A 22602-nucleotide genomic window follows, 5' to 3' on the forward strand; every position below is an offset into this window, starting at 1 on the left:
GTAGCTTTAACAGATCTGCAGAACAGGGAAGTGAAAGGCAGTTACTTTCGCTTCCTCTTCACATGGTTAATTCTGGCTCTTCTCAGGGCTGAGCAGAACTTCCACAGCTTACTGTGAGCGGCTTTACAGCAGCTCTGTCTCCAGAGCAGGAGGTCCAACAGTGGGCTGTGTAGAGTCTCGCTTGTGTCTTTAGTGGATCAGAGTCCAGGTGAGTTGCGTAGTTTATGATCTGTGCGTGTTTAGCTCATGTTTAGACAGTGGGTGCGGGTAGCTATTTAGCTATTTTTACCACAGAGATACAGCTCTGGAGAAAAAGAGACTTAATATGATGAGATTCTTTGATTTTACCTAATGGAAAACCTCTGTAATATAATCAAGAGGAAGATGTATGATCACAAGCCATCAAACTGAACTGCACCAGGAGTTGCATAAATTTATCCAAAAACAGTGTGTAAGACTGGTGGAGGAGATCATGCCATGATGCATAAAAACTGTGATTTAAAAAACAGGGTTGTTTCACCAGATATTGATTTCTGAACTATTAAACTTTGTGAATGTGAACTTGTTTCTTAAATGATGCAAAGAAAGCTCTGTATCTTTTTTGTTATTTTAGCCATTTCTCATTTTCTGCAAATAAATGCTCTAAATGACAATATTTTTATTTGGAACTTGTTCCGTAGTTTATAGAATAAATCAACAATGTTCATTTTACTCAAACATATACCTATAAATAGCAAAATTAGAGAAACTGAGAAACTCTTATTTTTTTGCAAAGCTGTATATATCACTAGATAGCTACATTAGAGAAAATTATTATGGCTACAAGTGAACAAAAATCAGATTAAAGCAAACACCAATATTTGTATAAGTTATTTTTCAGCTTTACAAGTGGATAAACAATTACTTTATATGTGAAACATTGTTCATGTTTTATATTAGTTGTTTTTGTTTTAGCTATATATTTTATTAATTGTTTAGTTTAATAGCTAAATAACATGTTGCCAGCTTATTTAAAAGCTCATTTATGTTCTGATACTGATTATAATCGTTTATTATAATCAATAATGTTTTATTTGCGCGCTTCTCTCTCTCATTTCCTTATTAATAGATTAGAAACTCGTGTTTTTCTGAGTTGAGCTCCTCGTGGCTGTGCTCTGGCCGCCAGATGGCAGCAGTGATCGCTGAGGATAATGTGTACAGGGAGGCCGAGCTGCAGGCGGCGCCCCCTGCTGGCGGACTTGAGGAACCGCAGCCTGTAGGGATGGACGGTAACATTCAGGGGCAGGTAAGCACAGGTGTCAATTAATGAAGTACTATGCTTCATTACCTTACTTAAGTAGAAATTTTGATTATCTTTACTTTACTTGAGTCATCATTTTTCAAATTACTTTTTAATTTCTCTTCTTTACATTTTCACACAATTATATGTACATTTTAAATAGCCTAAATTCATTAAATTCATTACTCTGTAGGTAGAAGTATAGATATATTTTTCTAAAAGCCTTAATGACTTTAAAGTTATATTAAAATGTTAATGATGATTAATTTAGGATGCGCTAGGCTGCTTTTTGTTTCCGTAGCATATATGTCATGTGAAAATGAATGTATGCTTATAAGCCACATTATAATGCATTGGAAAAACATGGCTATAAATATTGATCAACATGCATAACACTGTGATAAAACTGTGATTAGTGTGTATTATTATTACAATTCACAATGCATAATAAACATGAATATAATATTTCATGCATTTTCTATTAATAGTTTTTGCAATCAAATAAATGGTAATTGTAATCCAGCATGTTTAATGCATTATGACAAATCAAGCTGCTTATGTATATAAACATAGCTTGAGTCTGGGTCCACTGTGGGCATGAGGTCATATAATGTTTCTTTTGCCTTTTTCTGAAACTCTTCACCTCCATTCATGTCTGCATCTATTTTTCTACCTTTAAAAGCATTTTTTTCATAAAATGTTCACTGCTCCTTAAGCACTGCTCTTGGATAAATAAATAAAAATATTCATTGCAATTGAAAAGTGACCATTGGTATGTGAAAGGTGTTATATAATTATAGTATATTAGTAGGAGTAGTAGTATTAGTAGTAGTAGTAGTATCTAAAGTTTCTTTGGATAAGCAAAAGTACCGACATGCTTTAAATTTAATATTTGGGTGTCTATGGTTAAGTGAAACCTAATGCATGTGTAACAAAAAAGATTATATATGTGATTTTACTAGTTACTACATGTTTTTATGTAGTTTATATAGGACTAAATGTACCATATATGTGAATATACATTGCATTAGTTGAAAATGTGCTTTTCCAAGTACGTCCAAGCATTAAGGTCTTTTATTTTATTTTATTAAAAAATATATATATATTTTGTTTTAATATGTGTTAGAAAATCTTGGGTCCATTTCAATCCTTTAGCTTTTGTTCCCGGTTCGTGTTTTTCTGGAATGTGGTTTTAGACAACAGCTCCACTGGCAAAATTCTGGACGAGGCTAAAATTCCAGAGTGTTGTAACAAATGACTTTTACTCAGTTAATGATTATAGCCATAGTTAATGATCATAGGATTTTGAGTACAAAAAACACTCTCTTCAGGCTTCTGTGCTGTTATAGGTATCAGAACATGAAAAATGAAAAAAATATATTTTATTCCAGTTTATTATTTGATATTCTTAACTTACACTCTTTATTTTGATTTCCTGATGTTAAATGTTTTTTTTACTGTTGAATATGTTTTTAAGCTATTTAGTTCTCTTCTTTATCAGGGTGAGGAGTTTCTGGGGCCGCACCCGGACTATGATGAGGAAGAGGAGGAAAGGAAGTATTATAGGAGGAAGAGGCTGGGCGTGGTTAAGAACGTGGTTGGAGCAAGCTTTGGGGGCATGATCATCTACAGTGTTTACATGGGTGAGTTACTGTTACCTGTAAGAAATCCACACAATAATATTCCATCTTTTTTATGAACTAGGGATATATTAATCAGGTTATTTGAGTTTCTTAATGCTGTTTGTATAAATAATGCAGCCCACAGTTTACATAAGATGTGCTGCTCATGAATACTGAAGTAAAATCATTTTATCTAATGAGACATATTGGACTGATTAATTTAGCTTTGCTCCCAGTCACTTTATACACTACAGTCACTGTGTGTGTGTGTGTGTGTGTGTGTGTGTGTGTAGTAGTAGTAGTAGTAATAGTGGTACATACTCAGGACTGATATGTATAACTGTTGAACTGTTTTATAGCAGATGAAAATGCAATGACAGCATATATATATATGTGTGTGTATTAGCATTAGCATTAGCTTTCATGCTCCATTAAAAATAGTTCCATACTGCAGACCCCTAAACTCAATTTACCTTCTGAGAACTCTCCTCAGTTCTACTGGCTGTGCATTAAGGTTAATAGCAATGATGTTACTGTAGTATAAAAAAGACTGGGGTTGAAATATTTAATATTCGATTAATTTAAATTTGCCTGGGTCTGCCCTGATCCCGAGTAAATATCTTACCATGTCTTACCAAGATACTAGACTAGGAACTGCCACTATGATCGGGAGATTGCTGGTTCGAATCCCGTTCATGTAGCTTGCCATCAGCTGCCGAAGCCCTGAGAGAGCACAATTGGCCTTGCTCTGTCTGGGTGGGTAGATTGCACTCTGTCTCCACATCACTCCAAAAGGGTGGTGTCACTCAGCAGAAGGCGTCTGTGAGCTGATGTATTGGAACTGAGTCGCTGCACTTTCCTCCGTGTGCTCTGTGATGCTACTCGGCAATGAGTAGGTTGGGTACTGAAGTACTAAATTGGGCTTGTAAATTGGGAAGATGTAAGATTGGTAAATGTGATAAATTTAAAAGAAAATAAATACATTTAGAAAATAATTATACTAAACTTGAAACACAGTGCACAAGGGATGATAAACAGAAAGCACAGATATCACATGTGCTGCATTCTTGTGAGCGTTCAGAACATATATTAGCATGCAGTGAGCAATATTGTGGTTGATATAATGTTTAATAATGTACTGTTGACATGCTTTGTTCTGTAGGTCTTCTGCAGATGCAGTTAATCCTGCACAATGATGAAACTTACAGAGAGGTGAAGTACGGAAGTCTGGGCCTGGAAGACATCGACAATAAGATGCTGATGGGCATAAATGTCACTCCTATTGTAGGCCTGCTGTATACACCTATACTCATACGGTACTTTTGCCTTCACCTCTCTTGCAGCTTGCAGCAAGTCCTGTCAAGTGCAGAAACTCAACATTCGATGCTATTTTTTTTGCATTTACTGCACAAAATTTTTATGTATTAATTGGATAAATATAAAAACTCAGAAAATCGACTCCGGGAATAGAATTATTTTTACATTGACTTCTATTTAAAAAAGTTAAGAAAGTTTTTTTTTCTGCTTGTGAACAGTTGCCATATTGGGGATTTTTGAGTTTTTGCATGATAGCAATGATACGTAATATTTTTACATAATATTTTTATCAGTCATTCATTGCATCAGCATGTCTCTCATTTCCTCCTCTGTCTGTCTGCATCCGATCCTCAGCTTTTTAATATGCTTTTTCTCATCTTCCAGCTCTCTCACCCTCATGGTGCAGTTGGAGCTGTGATAACGAGGATGTGCTGCTTCAGTTTCATTATCGCCTTTGATTTGATGAATATTCATGAATATTTTAATTTTTTTAACATCCTCTTAAGAGAGTCAGTTCTGCTTGGAGATGAAACAGAAGGCCTATGAGCAGTGTAGTGTAGTTTTACCCAAACTCATATGATATACATATAATGATAACAGTAAGATTTTGTTCCTTTTTGATCATTTTTAATGCTTTTATTAATGTAAACTTAGTGATATGATATAAAATAAAATTAAAATAGAATTGTATTACTATTACAGTACTAAACAAATCTCTCGGTTTTGGCTTTCAGGTTTTTGGGCACTAAGTGGATGATGTTCCTCGCCTCTGGAATTTATGCTCTTTTTGTCTCAACCAATTACTGGGAGCGTTATTATACCTTGGTACCGTCAGCCGTGGCCATTGGTGTGGCCATAGTTCCACTGTGGGCCTCCATGGGGAGCTACATCACAAGGTAAAGTGCTGGTAGTTAACATCAATGTTATTAATGTGTGTAATTAGTGTGTAAATTATAGCCCTGGGTCGACTTATTATAACTTCTGTACCGGATATAAAGCATTTAATTGGTGCTGTTTTCCTAATTTCTTCTAATTTAGTCGGTGTGGTTTGAGGCATGCAGTTTTCACTGAGCTAATTGAAGCAGTTTACCAAAATATGACACGAGTCACGATGTCTTAGCTGATTGTCTTTGGTTTAGAGAGATTTTTTTTATTGAACTGCTTCTTTAAGAATAGAGTAATAGCATGCATTATAGATCAGTGTAATAAAATTATAATTTAAAATAATTCATTTTAAAATACATTCTGGGTCCTGTGCAGCCAGTATCATCAGCCCAGGTCCAGCCCTAAACTAACATGCTTTGTTTTGGTATTCGACTGCTTTAAAAGCTTTTGATTAACTGGATTATGTGTTAGGTAGGTTGTGCTATTATGGGATTGGAATTAAACCCTGCAACATTGGTTTTCAAGACATGTCCTGATGATTCAGGTTATGAATTATGATGCCGTTAAGTACCTAACCAGATCTCACTCAAATGATAGACAGAAAGAGAATGTGAGAAAAAGACAGAAAGACAGACAGAGCATCTGCACGTTTTAATGCACAACAATTTATTTAGCTTAATTTGTAGTAGTCAACATAGCAATTCATAAAGATTCAAGGACACATTTATTATGTTTGTAGTGAAACATAATAAAATGTAAAAACTTTTGTTGAAGAGCCCACCTCTGTTCGCCCACAGCATTGTGAAATACAGCTCTTTTAGTCAATGCTTCCAACAGGCTTACTATAATTGCATAGCATTGCTCATGCAAAGAAATCACCATTTACACCATTAACAAACTTAAAGTAGCTCCACACTTCATTGGTAGACTTTAGAGGGCCCTGACATTTAAAATGAGGTACTGAGAACCGAGTGCACAGATAATTTATTAAAAGACTATTTATACACACAGTAACTTCAGGTAGTGCTCGGGTGTGGCGCTATTTTGAAATTGAGTCATGATAAGTCGACTTAATTGAACAATAAAAAAAAAATTCAGTGCCTCTTTTAAATGTCAGAGCACAGTGAAGTGTGGAGCTACTGTGGAGCTTGTTAATGGTGTAAAAATGGTGATTTCTTTGCATAGAAAATGCTATGCCCTTATCACTAGTATAGTAAACCTATTGGGAGCAACGGCTAAAAGTGCTATATTTAGGAATGCTGGGGTGAACAGAGATGGAATATTTGACAAATGTTCGTACTTCTTACTATGATTTCTCTGTTAAATGTGCTGTTTCAGCACAATATTATATTAATTTCAGCAAGAATTTGATTTTTTAAAAATATGTATACACTTTACACAAAATGGATATTTGACAAAAAGTTGTTCTAAGTTTTGAGGAGTAAGATAAGAAAAGATGTAAAAACCTATATAATCTCACAGATTAGTTATATTTTAGAGTAATAAGTGTGATGGTGTAGTCTGTAGAGTGCAATCAGTTGAGTTTCCTTCCTCATACTGTGTGTATGTGTGTAATAATGTAATGTCCTGCAGGATGGCTCAGCAGTATTATGAATATGTGAACTATAAGGAGGAACATGTGCAGGAGCAGAAGAGATTGCCGAAGGGAGCGTGCCATCAATATGTCATCATTTTCCAGTCAGTCTTCTACATCTTCTTTCATGTGAGTGCAAATGAGTGTTTGTGAGTCCTGTGGAAGATTTATGTAGGAATAAACTAAAGCTTTAGGATCAGGACTTAAAACATACAGATACATATTGCCATTGTGATATGTATTACATAACTCACTGACAGTCAAAATAAATTATCATGTGATGTCATACACTGATGTTTAACAGCCCATAACCACTGTGTATTATTGACAACTTTTGGGACTGCGTTGAGAAAGAATTAAAAATAAAACTCCTCTTATGAATAGCTTAAAATACACTGTTGATGTATAATGTATTATATATCATACACTGAGTGTGAGGAGTTAAGTATAATTTTACATAGGGTACGTTTTTATAGCAACATGCATAACATTTTATAGCACACAAATGTATTTCCTCATATTGGCATGGTTTATAAAGCATAATAATGCGTTTTGGTCATTACAAATTAAACAACATTTTTTTTGCCAAAATTATCTTTATTGTTTTATCACAATTAGCTGTTTACAACACTGTTTTAAAACACAGCTAAACACAAAACACTTTAACAAACCTTTCCCCTTAAAAACATGAGGAGGAAAACAAAGAAACAAAAAATGAAATGAATAAATAAATTGCTTCTTTCTTGTGAGGGGTGTTATTGTTATCATTATTTCTTTGCATCCGGAGGGGAAAACACATATTATAAAGGATTTTAAACTTTGTAGGGGATTACTTATGCAGTCACTGTCTCTTGTACCACACATGTGATTCTGTGTTCTCTAGGAAATATAAAGAAATGGGCCCTAATGGCATAAGTAATTTTTTAAGGGCAATGTTGTAATTAATTCACCTAACCATTTATCTAATGAAACAACATTTGATATTCTTTGTTATTGCATATGTTAAAAAAAAACACCTGACCTGCATTAATTTGTCTATATAACGTATTGTTGTTGGATAACATGCCTTCTATTAATCAGAATCACATCAATAAAGACATAAACAACCTTGTTTAAATGTAAGCCTTTTGCGTTACACAGTTCAATAGTGTAACAGTTAATAAAAGGGTCATTGAATGCATGTAAACAGATTTCTGATTACTCATTTAAATGTGTCTGCATGTGTGTGTCTTTGCAGCTGAGTTTCGTATTTGCCGAGTTCCCCATGATTCTCTTCCTCAATGGATTTCTTAGTGACTACAACCACACTCTCTTCAACGTCAAGCATTGTGGTAAATTTAACTCTAATCTCACTTCCTCTTTCTGCCTCACTGCTGCATTTCTATATGATGATATGAGTAATGCATTTTATGTAATTTTATGACGTATTTGATTTATCTGTTATATAATTATAAAAGAATTATACAAAGCTTGTTTCAGTTCAGCATGAATTACATACTGATTTACCTGCAGTTAGGAGAAGAAATAATAGCATTCCTAATACGCTTTATGAACAGACGTATTGGATCACACCACTTAACTGCCACTACATTGCCATAGGTGTACACAATAAGACACCTAGCCATGCAATGTGCCTTTAGAAACATTAGTGAAAGAATGAGTGGTTGTACAACTCACTAAACTGAGCGTGGTATCGTAAGAGTGTGCTAGGAAGGCACCACTGCAACAAGTCAGCTGCTAAAACTTCTTCCTACCTAGATTAGTGCTGCAATGATTAGTCAATAGAATCGACAATGTTGATTATTTAAATTTGTTGACTAATTTCACTGTCAGCAAATCATTCATTTGTAACAGTAAAGCATAACACAAAGTGCTGGGGACAGAAGTGCAATGGGAGCTGGTTAAATGATTCGCTCACACAGTTTACTCTCAACTTAGTCTTATTCACATTATAAAAATATATAAATATCAGTAATTTCCATGTTTAAACAAGATCTAGACATTTAAATGCCTTTTAAATCTCATGTCCAGCTGTTTCTATCATTTTAGAGGTGAAAAACATGGCAGAAATAATTATTGACTAATTGACTAATCAAAAAAATTATCATCAGATTAGTCGACCACCAAAATAATCATTAGTTGCAGCCCTATCCTAGATATTTCCCCATTAGCTGTGAGTGTCATGATTAAACTTTTAAATATTTAAACATTTAGGAACCACAACAACAATTTAGCCATGATGTCAAGTTACAAAGCAGGTTCCAGTTTACTTTTTATAGCATTATGATTTGTCCTCTTTTTTCTCTCCTGAGTACTGTACAGTAACAGTAAAATAAGTAAGCACATTGATTTTCTACTGAAGGCTGTGTGTTTGCAGAGCTTTAGTAGGCTTTGGCATTTGTGTTTGTTCAGATCTTTAAAGAAAGTGTGTGTTGGGCCTAAAGGTTGCAAACACTGACACAACACTGACTTAATAACTGCAGAGCTCCAATATTAATAACAGACTCCATATTAATACTGCATATAGATTTATAATGGGTTGTCATAAAAGATCATGTAGGTTTCCCAATACTTTTGTCCATGTAGTGTCTTTATATCTATATATCGGCGCTGTCCAATGAAACATAAGTATCTGCAAAACAGCAGCTTTACAGGAGGGAGAAAAAAAAACTTCTAAACTTTCAGTAAAAGTCAATGTAAAAAGAGTCCATCATGGTCTGTTCATCAAGGAATTTTGGCACAGTGTAAGGGACACTTTGTCTGTTTAAATTATGTAGTAAATTAAAAATGTACAAAAATGGAGATACTTGTTTTTTTATTGGACAGCGACGATATTTAGCTTTAGGTATTTAATTGGTAAAGATTAGATCATTTTTTTTCTTTCTCTCCCTCTGTCCCTGTAAAATTCACAACAGAAACACCTATAATACTTAATATGTAATACATATCAGGGCAAGTGTGACCTAAACTTTTATTTGTCATTTATTCTCATCCCTCTTTATTCCCATTCACTCTCATTCAGTTCCACCCCTATCAGATTCCAGTCTTTCATTTGCCCATCAGCCACCAAACTGCATGTACACTTTTGGGGCAGGTCCCCAAGCTCTAATCAAGAGACATATTGACCTGCACTCCTCTATTTGTCCTTTTTTTCCTTTCTTTGTTCATCCCATTCACTTTCATTCCCTTTCATTCACTTCCATTAATTTTCCTTCATGCCGAAGAAGCCCTAAAACCTTCACTTGATCGACAGCCACAAAACTGTTTGTGCTCCTTCAGGCCAGCTCCCCAAGCTCTTATTCACAGCCATATTTACCTGCACTCATCTATTTGTCATTTTCTTTTCCCTTGTTCCCCTCTCATATTAGTTGTACAACAATTCTTCTCCCACTTTTTTAAGCTCTAAAAGTAATAGTAGTTTTTCCTCTTTTATCAGGTGCGAATGGGAAGGGCATCATTGACGGTTTCAACAAGACTGTCCTGATCACGTTGCCCCGCTCCAAACTCCTCATCGCAGTAGAGAGCGTTCTGATGGGAGCTGCTTTCATCGGCATGATCATAGTAAGACAGCTTCTCATCTTCAGACACACACAGATACAGCATTGCGTGAGTGGTCTTAACACCACAGCTGTGCTGATTATCAGATTAACAGAGACATACGTCAGTAAGAGTAAATCATCAGTGTGGAGAGAGAGAGCTTTTGTTCATTATATACTGTACACTAGGCTGTTTCTTGCTCTCTCATTAGCCCATAGAGGGCTCTAGTGTCTGCAGCTGCTGGTTTCATTCACACTTCACCGCTCACACTTCCTCCTTTGTTAGGAGTCAGGTGGTGGTGAGTAAGAACAAATATAGCCGATATACGCAGATACTGTATGCTGGGTCTCTGTTCTGTGGAGTTTAAATGTAGATGCTTAAATCAATTTTGGTGTCATATAAAACAGTTTAAAAAAGCTTAGTACCGTTTAGTACCATAGCCTTTAATTAAGATCCCTCAAAAACTTAATTGGCTAATGCTGTAAGTTGCATGTATGACCATGTTTAAGTAAAAGATTTCATGTAATTATAGAACAATTTCTTGTAAAATGACTAATTATTCAGTTTCATAAGGAGTGTATGGCCCTTTTAAGAAGTAAAATATGTTAAAAGAAAAGATTTCATGAAATTATAGAAGAATTTCCTGTAAAATGACGAAGTATTCCATTTTATAAGGAATGTATGGCACTTTTTAAAGAATTAAAATATGTTAAAGGAAAGGATTTCATGTAATTAGAAGAGAATTTCTTGTAAAATGACGAATTATTCTGTTTTATAAGGAGTGTATGGCACTTTTTTAAGAATTCAAATATGTTAAAAGTGAAAGATTTCATGTAATTTTCTAGAGTAATTTCTTGTAAAATGACAGCAATAGATGTTAATTATAGTAAGTACAAAAACAGTTTATGTCTGTTTTAAATATTTTAAATATTTTTCTGTTTTTTTAAAGACATTTTCTGGCACCCCTGCTGCCGGAAACACTTTTTTTTTTTTTTTTTTTTTTTTTTTACATCTTAGCTGGTATTGGGCCAGTTCCTTTCTCAGTAACTCAAGGCTTTTGTTAGGCTAGTGTCTATCACAACTAAAATAACTCAATTTGTATTTACAATTAAATGCCAAAAGCCATGGGACATGAACTAGTACTTTGTCCCATGACAACTAAATATGTATGTCTGGCCTCCAGAACTAAATCTGAATTTAATTTTCACTAAATTCATCCAGACACCTCCAATCACTATCATTTCCACCTACTGCAATGTTCACTGTTGGTGAGATAACACCTCACAACGTATACAATTGTGGGTATCCTCAAGCTGTCCCCCCCTCAAGTTGATCTTTCATATTCAATTTACATACTGTTATCCCATGGCTTTTGTCATGATTATACACTATTGTTCAACTCTTTCTTTCGTACCATTGGATAAATAATTCATTCTGAGTATTTGTTTAAGTTTAATAAACTTAGTGAAGTTGCATTTTATCACATGCTGTAATTTTCTGAGGTTGAATGGACCAAACCTTTTGTGTACTATACTGTTCTTTGTGGCCAATCAGAGGTTGCCTTTTAAAAACTTTTAAAATAAAATTAGACCCCACCAGCATGAGCTATGTCATTACATACAAACAACAGATCATACTGGCAAAATAGTGACAAGGGGAATTTTTTTTTGATGATTTTTTACATTGTAAATTTAATTTTGAAGGCTACATTAAAGCTATGCAGAAACAGGAATTATACAGGAATTATTTTGTAAACAAAGCAGAATAAGTTTATACTTTAGATTCTTCTAAATATCACATTTAGCTTTTAGGACAGTCTCTTGTGTCTTCATGAGGGAGAGTCACCTGAAATAGTTTTCTCAGCATCTTGAAGGAATTCCTGGAGGTGCTGAACAATAGTTGCTGCTTTTCCTTCCTCCAGCTCATCCCAAATCACCTCAAGTCACCATTTCAGTACATCAAATTTAGATCAGGGGATTAATGTGGAAGACAAAACACTCTTTTTTGTTTACTTCATAATTCTATATGTGCCCCTTAATTGTTTTCATGTCTTTAATAATAGTCAAATTATTAAATAAAAGGTGGTGTGTCCACACTGTTGACTGGTACTGGCAGAGTGCATATTAAAAGTAGAAGATAGAAGGTAGTTTACCACTCTGACGTGGATGAGTTCTGTACAGTGGTGGCACAGAAAGCCAGACTGAAAACTGAAAAGGCCCACAGAGGTCTCCGCTGCACAGGTTCTTCTGTAACTCATAGGCCACTACCTTCATTAAGACATTGGAAGGAAAAGCAAAGTGTGAAAAAGGCTTGTATCAGCTGTGACCCGTAGAATGAAGAGGAGGTTTTTGAGGAATAGAGAGGCAGTGGCAGTCGTCAGAGATGGAAACTCGTAGAGCCGAGGCCACTGAAGTGTTTAGTATGCAGGAGATTAAATTTGAGAGGACAGAGATGCAGGCTTTTAAAATAGATAAAAGCTGATACTGGATCAAGTGGGCAAGTGGAGGCGTTTGATTTCATGGTTCTGAGAGAGTCTGTGGGGGTAAAACTGTGTGAAAGATGGGACGGGATGGGAGCACATTATACATGTTCAAGAGAATTTAGGAGAATGTCACTGCTCAGAATAGTAGAGTGAGAGAGTGTAGAGATTTTAACACTTTTTGTGACGGTTACGTGATACCTGTCTCTCTCTCAGTTTCTGGCTGTGTGTGGTGCTGCGTATCGGCCCACAGAGGAGATCGACCTGCGCAGCATTGGCTGGGGCAACATCTTCCAGATGCCCTTCAAACACCTGAGAGATTACCGTCTGCGCCTGCTCTGCCCTTTCTTCATCTACTCTGGCTTTGAGGTGATCTTTGCTGTCCAAGGACTTATTCTGGTGAGGAAAAGCACAGCATATAATCATCTTTGCACATGTGTTATGTACAAATCTGGCACACATTTGTAAATGTATAGTCAAAGTAGCGGTATGTGAGAATTTCTTACTCCTGGGCTCCCTCTACTGTTGGGAAGTGGAATTTGTGCTTTAAGACAGCACTAAAAATCACATTTATTTATATAGCACTTTTTACAACTGATGTTGTCACAAGGCAGCTTTAAAGAAACTTGATCACAGGACAAAATCAAGCAAAACATTAAACATAAAATATACAGAATACAGAACCCCCAGTGAGCACGGAGGCAAGGAAAAACTCCCTCAGAGCTGCAGGAGGAAGAAGAAACAAACAGCTTTTAAATGAATTTTAAAGTCTCTCTATACATCTACATAGGTTTTATATATTCATGTGTGTATTTTAACATGCATTTCTGGACAAGCTGGAATAAATATTACAGGAGTTATTATAGGGTTGTGCAGTGGTGTTTGCAATTATTTTCTGTCTGCTTCACCAAACTTACATAGTGCAGTTAAAAAGCACCAAGTTCAGAGTATCAAAAAATATAGACATTTCTCTTCTTATTACATATAAGTGGAGCATCACAATGATGTTGGATGTAATATTTTAAGGTAAAATGCTTCATAATGTTGCTATTAGTACTAATAGCATTGTGTGTGTTGGTGTGGTTTGTGGTGCAGTGGATAACACCACCACCTGCTTGTGAGCTGCCACATCATGTGTGAGACTGGGGTTCAATACACCAATAAGAGTTCCTGGGCAAGACTCTTAAAACTGCATTGGCTCAACTCTGTAATAAGAACAACCTTGCAATTCACTCTGGATAAGAGCATCAGCTAAATGCCGTAAAAAAAACAATTAACAATTAATGAAAAAATAATCAATTAATATTCAATCTAATGTTCCTCTCTCTTTTTCTCACTCTCTCAGTCATATGGTGTGTGTGGTGTGGGGATGGAGAAGCTGTGGTTGTTGGTGATGGTCTATGGGCTGTCGGCTTCTGCGTGTTCATCCATCTCCATGGCCTTCTTGCTGAGGCGTTTGCCCCGGCAGGTGATGCTCCTGGGTGGGGCTTCAGTTCACCTGGTTCTTCTAATTGCCCTCATGTGCTGGTCCACCCAACCCAGACACCCAGAACAGCTGCCTCAACTACTGGTGCTGGCTGCCCTCTGGGGCCTGGGCACTGCGCTTAACAAGACTGGACTGAGCAGTGAGTTACACACACACATCGACCCATAGACACACACACACACACACACACTCATAGACACACACACAAAATGCATAGCTGAAATCAATATTGAGTCTGGTGGAGCACTTTGATGGTGGAATTGGACTTCAGTGGTGCTGTGTGATATCTATGGCTGGTTTCATTTGAAATCTTTCCCTTTCATCCTTTAGGGGTCATTGCTTTGTAGAGTGATGACCTGGATTTTGATAGATGCTCACCGAGCAGCATAGTAGAATATAACCCTGCCTGCACACTGGTCAGGGGACTGTGAAGGACAAATAGTTTTTTGTTTACTTTATAATTGCAGATGTGTCTCTTGATTGTTTTCATGTCTTTAATATTAATAAAATAAATGAAAAAAGAAATTAATAAATACATTTAATGAAGTGGTGTGCCACCGTCCCATCTAAAAAAAAAAATAAGAGACCATTTCAGTTTCTGAATCAGTTTCTCTGATTTTGCTATTTATAGGTATAAGGTTTTTAATCACAGTTTTCATGCATCATGGCATGTTCTACTCCACCAGTCTTACACACTGCTTTTGGATAACTTTATGCCACTCCTGGTGCAAAAGTTAATGCAGCTTGGTTTGATGGCTTAAAAGTCTACTTGAGTTTCTGAATCAGTTTCTCTGATTTTGCTGTTTATAGATATATATTTGAGTAAAATGAACATTGTTGTTTTATTCTATAAACTACAGACAACATTACTCCCAAATTCCAAACAAAATACTGTTATTGAGAGCATTTACTTGCAGAAAATGAGAAATGTCTGAAATAACAAATAAAGATGCAGAGCGTTCAGACTTTAAATAATGCAAAGAAAACAAGTTCATATTCATAAAGTTTTAAGAGTTCAAAAAACAATATTTGATAGAATAATCCTGTTTTTTAATCACAGTTTTCATGCATCTTGGTATATTCTCCTCTACCAGTCTCTTGATTATATTCCAGAGGTTTTCAATTTGGTAAAATCAAACAAACTCCTAAGTGGTTTCTTAATTAAGACAGGCCCCTGTGTGGTACTCCCTGAGAGAGTGGATAATAAAAGAAGAAAATAGAAGGTAGTTTACCTGGTAGATGACCCGGATTTTGATAGAAGCTTACAAAGCAACATAACTCCGCAAGCAGTAGGTGATAAGTCGCTGGCAGGTTGCATATTGAACTTTATTGCATCATCAAGCAAAACATATTTTTAAAGAAACATCAACCAAGCCTATATAGGCTTTATTTGTTCACAAAATTTTCAGAACTCTGAAAATAATAAAAATAATAATATAATAAAAAAAGTCATCCAGTAAACTGGTACATGTTAATTACAAAAAAGCAACCTTCTTATTTTGTCTGCATTGTTGAATGCTTACTAATCAGAGCTCAGAACAGCTAATCATGGCTGCAGACCAAACAAATAATCATTACGGTGGTGACAGAGCAGCTGATCTTCTTTGGAGCAGAACAAAAAAAGCACACTGACTATAAAGAGGTTATAGAAAACATACAAACCATAGAGTAGGATTCATCTTTCCTCAATAATGAGCACTTGAGTGGTTGTGAGGGAATGTGAGAATGTGGTTTCCTATTGCTAATTGCCACCATGCATCACTGCTCATTGTGTAAAGTATTGTAGAGCTCAATTTGATCACGTAGCCCACTGTGCTTCACTGAATACCACTGACTCTCATTGAAAATTAATGACTTTAGATGCTGTGCCGATTTTGTCGCTTTTGGCACTTGCAGTGTGTATAAACTGTAATTCAATTATGTATTATTCAATTATTTTGAGTAATTAAATACTGTTGACTGTTTTTTTTTTTCAGCACTGCTGGGAATGTTCTATGAGGATAAAGAGCGATTAGACTTTGTCTACACCATCTACCACTGGTGGCAGGCCATAGCCATCTTTATCGTCTACCTCTGGTCTGCTCTGCCTATGAGGGTAAACCTTTGTGTGTGTGTGTTTGTGTGTGTGTGTGTTTGTGTGTGTTTGGGGGGGTGGGGACAGATCTGTAGGATGTTTAGCTCTATGTTAGCATCTCTAATGCTGATTTGGATTGTGTACCTCTGCACATTATACCCTCACATCACATTGATTATTGTAATGCACTTTTCTCTTCATTTAGCATATCTGCTCAAAATCGCTTGCAGGCAATACAGAATGCTGCAGCTAGACTGCTAACTAGGTCAAATAAACGATCTTACTGCTTTAGCATCCGGTGGAGCAAAGGATCCAATTTAAAATTCTTACCCTTAATTATAGAGCGTTAGATTGTCAGGCTCACATGTATATTTCTGATTTCTGTTGCCTGTTTCTCGCTCCCCATTGAAGACTTGTGGGGATCGAGCATTTGAGGTTGTTGGTCCTAAATTATGGAATACACTACCAAACACTTTAACCCCCCTGTTATGTTAAGTTTAAAGGTCTAGGAAAAATAGTTATTTTAGTTAAAATAGTATTTTTTTAGTATGAAACGTCTTCTGCTTGCCTTAATTAGCGAATTCAACATATATTATGAAAATGGTTCATCTCATATGTTTGCAACCACTCCCTGCAAAAACTTAAACTGAAACAAAATTGCAATGTTATGTGTCAGTGTTATGAAAAGGATTGTTTAATATGTTGGTCTTTCAAAAGTAATAAAGTAAAAAAGTTTGAACATTAATTTTCCCATGAAAAACTAGTGAATTATCCTAATTGAAGCATTACTTGTTATAGGTCAGGAACACCATTGCACTAAATATTGACTATATTGATAATATTTCACTGCTTGTTTCAGATATCTTTTGGATAATTAAACATGCACCAGGTCAAATTGACCCGGGAACACCATTGCTTTTCCTCACAAATGAACATAATAGAAGGGTTAAGAGTTGCCGATTCAGTGTCGATTCAGAGTCTTTTAAAAAGCATTAACTTTTTAAGCAGGCTTTTGGATAATGTATCAGGTTTACTGTCTTGTATTTTATGGTCTTTTATCTTATATGTTTTGTTATGTTTGTCTATTTTAAATTGTGTAGTGTGAATTAATTTGTAAAGCACTCCTGTCTGTGAAAGGTGCTATATGAATACATTTTACTTACCTACTTACTTACTTACTTACTTATGTACCATACATGAACATGAAAAATATTTAAATTGATTTAGTGTTACTTCATGGGAATGCACACATATAGAAGTTTTGAGGTGTTATCTTGTGAACAGTCTGCTCATGGCACATACATTCTGCAGATTCGTGCTATGTTTTTTTTTAGCTTCCCTGGCAAACAAAAAAGTAATGGGACACAATACTACTTCTTTTCCAATGACTTTTGGCATGTTAGTGTAATAAAAAAAACATGATTAAGAGAAATGCCTGTAAATGATAGAATACCTTTATTTAGATTTAAAAAGCAATCTATTATAAGTCAGCATTGTTGTAAAAAAAGGAAAATGATTAAAAGGAGGTTATAAATCTGAGATTCACATGTTTTTCCCTCTTTCCCTTTCTTTATCTCTCTGTCTCCCACACTTTAGGCCAAGCTTGCGATCCTGTTGGTTACTCTGCTGGTGTCAGGCTTGTGCTATTGGCAGATGGAGCGTCGCTTAGCCAAGAGAATTGGTTTCAGGTTGCCACGGATTCCCCGTCCGCGACACAAGGTGAGTCAGCGACCCACCTGTTATTTAACACTGAGCTATTTGTGGTGTGTAGCGTGTAAATAGATTTCTTCTCACTTTCATTTTATGAGCGAGAACATATGCCTGCTTCTCCTCTCAACACCACTGTATAATAATGAAACATATTTTTGTCATTCCAACGAATAACCATGTATCAACTGTTACTACCTTCTTTTGGGGGAAATCAGTTATTCTTTCTTTTCTTTTTATTGGACAACTTTTATTACAGACAAATAGGACTGTTAAATTAATTGATGTTTTTATGTTGTGTATTTTAACAATAAAAACATATCGAATTAACTACAATATTATCATGAATAACTGCAAACTCAGACTGCATTACTGGCGTGCACCAACAGAGGGAGATCTTGAGGCTGCAGACTGTGCTCACGTGACATAACAAGGCTGGAGGCAGAGTGAGGTAGAGGTCCATAGTGAAACTCATAACAGGCTACATCATAGCCTTTGAATGAGTGCACTTAAGATAAAATGACTAATAATAATAGTAAAGAAAATAACTGATTACTCCTAAAAAAAGGAAAAATGGTTAATATGTGCTTATTTGTTGGAAGAACTCAATTAATAACCAAGAAAAAAAAAAAACGGTTTATTGCTATCTTCTTTAGATGTCTAATAGAAATATAACTTAATGTTTGTTTACTTTAAATGTACGAACAGGACATTACTATTTTTGTATATTGCATTTTTATATTAATGCTTGAGGGGAATTCTAAAAAGCATTTCCTTTCAGATTGATTTATGTTAATTGTCAGGAGGTCAGTTTAGCTTCTCATTAGTGATTTCCTGTGTGTGTGTGTGTGTGTGTGTGTGTGTGTGTGTATCTGAGTATGAGGTGTGAGATGTTGTTCTACAGGCGAGTGTTAGGTAAGACTCCATTCACCATTGATTGCCCCAGTCCGCTTCCTGTCTCACTACCTTCCCCTCCCACACAGGTCAAAGGTTACCGTTACCTGGAGGAGGAGAACTCTGACGAGTCCGATTCAGAAAAGAGCGACGTGGAGGGTGAGGAAGACGAGGAGGGGCAGAGTGAGGAAGAGCGGGAGGAGGACGCGGGATCACAGGGTTCTGATTCGCCCTGGCGTGAGAGGGGTGGGGTAAGAGGACGCCGACAGAGACGAGATGATGCTGCGTACGAGCAGGCTGGAGAACAGGAGGATTACGTCCAGGCCACATAGAGTAGATAGAGCACTGCCTTCTTACTTTACAGCAGAACAGGTTCTCAGTCAGTGTGTGTGAGTGAACAAGTGAATGAATGAATTGATAAATGAGTGATTGAATGAGTGAGTCATTTGTTTTTTACATTTAAGAATGTGTTCAGTTTATAAACGAGTTAATAATGTATGGATGAACCAGTAGGTTTATGAATGAATGAATATTTAGAATTTCTGTAGGATGGCATTATTAAGGGAACTTACAAATAAGTGAATGGTTAAATGGGTGAATGAGTGAACAGACAATCAATAAGGTGAAAGAATGAATAAGAGTAATTGAAAATGGATAAATGACTGAAGGAATTAAATTGATTTTTATTTAAAAAGTATTAAATGTATGAATGAATGAATGGAGGACTGGAATTAGTTTATATTCATTAGAAATTAAAATCTTATTGAGAATGAATACATGAGTGGGTAAAAGTATAAACCCATGTTAAATTGAACGGATGAAAATTATTTTATATTTAATATGAGTGTGACACAAAAAGGGAATGTGTTCTCAGTTCACATACACGTGAAAAAATGTAATAGATGAATTAATTAGTTAATTAATATATAGGACTTAAGTAAAAGTGTGGATGAAGAAATCAATTGAAAAGTGAATAAATAAGTGAATAAAACAGATTGGTTTGCATTTAAAAATAAATAAATAAATAGGTGAAAGTGAGAATGTGTGAATGAGTAAGTAGGTGAATGGATGAATGAGTGTGTGAGAGAGTGAGTGAGATAGATTAATAGATGGATGAGTGCATGAGTGGAGAGGTTTTTGAAGGGAAAGTTACATTTCTGAAGGGAAAGTTTCAGAGACTTTTAGGAGAACTGTCTAGCTTTGCCACATTAATAAAGAATGAGCTTGTTCTTATCTGCAGGGCATGAAAGACCCTGAGGTACTGACCGAGAGAAAAGGAGAAGTTTTACAAGGTTTTCAGTGAAGTGAAAACCGGAAGTTGCCGGTACCTTATATGGCCAGGTGTCCGATGTCTGTAGAAACAGGTTATCTGAACTGCTGGCCAATGTGATACACAGGAGGTTATCATCTTCTGTGTTTTTCTCTCACTTCCTCTTTTTCAGTAAATGCTGTTTCAAACTCGTGTTTTCTTACTGACGCAGTTTAAGGAAGTATGTGTTTAAATAACTCAGTTGTTTCAGTTTCTAGAAAGATTGCGTTTCTTTTCCTCCCATGTTCTGAAATGCTCTGTGTTCTGTAAGTTTTATGTTTGTATGTTTTATAAATAAACTGGTACGCATTTGTAAAGTAGTGTTATTTCTTGGTTTATATTTTTAATGAAGGGCCAGTTGCACTGGAGAGCCTTTAGCCACTTGCTCATGCTCCTCCTGCCCACTCCTACTGAGATACACACTTAATACAACACACACAGAGTGGAGATAAATATGCATTTATTAGTCATAAACCATCCTTAATTGCAGCTGATCACACATACGCATACACACACACACACACATCTGTCATGTATGACGGATTTATGAGAAATGGACCTTCCAACTGTTACACAAGCCGAGGTGTCAATTAAAAAAAAAAAAAAAAACTTTATTTCCTTACTTAAGTAGAAATGTTGGTTATCTATACTTTAATGGAGTAATTATTTTTCAGACTTTTTATTTCTACTCCTTACATTTTTATCCATCACACCTGCACATGTCACGCCCACACTTCAGCAAGAACATAGCAGACGTATGTAGCCTAGAATGAAGATGATCCGTGCAGAGACTCAAGAGAACTCGAGACAAACATCCAACTGAGCTTCTTTAATATATTTACATTCTATTAAATACATTCGTTTTAAATGGGCAAATTTATCAACATTAACATTTTAATATAACATTATACATTTTAGAAAATGTGTTTTGGGGAGGGAGGGGGGTAGTGCACTATAGTGCACTTTTTTAAGCTAGCATTTTTCTCTTTACATTACTTTTACTTTTATACTTTAAGTCATTTTGAAACCAAGTACTTCTACACTTTTACTTATAAAGTAAACAGTTTGAGTTAATACTTTTACAGAAGTATTTTCATCCTTTCAGACCTGAAGTATCTCCAGTGGTGAGAAAAAAATAAGAATGCTGTTTTCTGTCTCTAATGCACACAAATGAAGACGCTGACATTATATTATAAAATCTATATAGCAAATAAATCCCTTTAACTAAAATATTTAATAGCTTTTTTTAATTTCCATTGCATTGGAAGCATGTGTGTAATATTGTATTATTTAAATTGACATTTCAAATAAAACAAGATTATTACCACTACTACTACTGTTTTTCCAGTGCAGTGGGTGGGACCTAGTTACTGTGTCAGTGGTTTATAAACTTGTTCATTGGCTGGTTCATAGTCTATTCTGAGGGACAACAGCTCTCGAATAGTATGTTCTATATAACAAAACATAAAAAAAATAAAGTAAATACATTATTTATTTTGTATTGAATGTGAATCCTTCTCACTTCTTTGTGCACAAGAGACTTTTATTCCCTCAACAAAGTCTGACAGGTATTGGCGGTATAGCCACGCCCACGGACTTCCCAGCCAATCACAGTAGAGCTGAGCAGCTGAACGCAATCAGATGTAGAACACGGCCGGAAGCTCTTTAATTTCAGCCTTCTGCTCTCCAGCAGGTAAACATGAAACCTGATTATTGTGAACAGGGGTTTTGTATAACCGTTAAAGTAATATAATATAAATATAAAGGTCTGGAAATGATAACTTTATTTTTTTTTTGCTCTGTTGTGTGTGAACTGCACCAATATCATATTCATTTTAGAAAGACCTTGAAACACCAGTGTAAGATAAATGCTTAATAAATGCAGGAAAGCTGTGTGGAAGCTAATTACTACAGTTTGACCTTTCTACAAACCGTGCTTTATAGTAGCACAGCAAAGCTGGGGTCTTATCATCAAATACACACCAGAAACTCAAATTCTGGTAATGTTTGGAAATCAATAAAACAAGCAAATGATATAGTTATCAAATAAAACCATAAAATCCTTAGGAAACATGTTTTATAGACTTAGAGATATCTTTATGAAGTGATATTTCTGTATATTTTTGGATATAATTCCAAAATTTGTATAAAATTGGCATAATTCCAAACTGTCTATTTGGTTTTGCATAAAAAAGATTTTAAAGTCTTAAAAAACAAGACAATGGTTTATCAAATGACACCATAAGATTCTTGGCCAAAACTGTTATCAAATGACACCATGAAATCTTTGAAGTATGTATTCCATACTATTAATGATATTAACATATGATGTTAATGATATTAAGGTAGCATTTTGGAGTAATGAGTTTTTAAACCTATGAGAAATGTCTTTGCTTGTGCTTAAAACAGATACAGCAGT

General features: G+C 35.5%; 1 protein-coding gene across 1 annotated transcript; it reads left to right on the forward strand.

Annotated features, from left to right (window-relative positions):
• Positions 1–55: 55 nt before the first annotated feature.
• unc93b1 (unc-93 homolog B1, TLR signaling regulator) lies at positions 56–20500 on the forward strand. Its single transcript, XM_007256054.4, has 13 exons — positions 56–208; positions 1109–1285; positions 2781–2922; positions 4064–4217; positions 4953–5114; positions 6697–6826; positions 7935–8028; positions 10134–10258; positions 12930–13112; positions 14059–14338; positions 16176–16294; positions 17870–17992; positions 18964–20500. Exons 2-13 carry the CDS (start codon positions 1166–1168, stop codon positions 19204–19206), a joined length of 1875 nt encoding a protein of 624 aa, XP_007256116.1. The 5' UTR covers positions 56–208; positions 1109–1165; the 3' UTR covers positions 19207–20500.
• Positions 20501–22602: the final 2102 nt, after the last annotated feature.

This window comes from Astyanax mexicanus, chromosome 7 (genome assembly GCF_023375975.1).
Source record: "Astyanax mexicanus isolate ESR-SI-001 chromosome 7, AstMex3_surface, whole genome shotgun sequence".
NCBI lineage: Eukaryota > Metazoa > Chordata > Actinopteri > Characiformes > Acestrorhamphidae > Astyanax > Astyanax mexicanus.

Excerpts from the sequence above, each read along its gene's own strand:
- unc93b1 (XM_007256054.4), top strand. The coding sequence starts at position 1,166 with ATGGCAGCAGTGATCGCTGAGGATAATGTGTACAGGGAGGCCGAGCTG. Across the intron at positions 2,923-4,063 it reads CATCTACAGTGTTTACATGG|GTCTTCTGCAGATGCAGTTA; the intron begins GTGAGTTACTGT and ends TTTGTTCTGTAG. Across the intron at positions 17,993-18,963 it reads TTCCCCGTCCGCGACACAAG|GTCAAAGGTTACCGTTACCT; the intron begins GTGAGTCAGCGA and ends CCTCCCACACAG.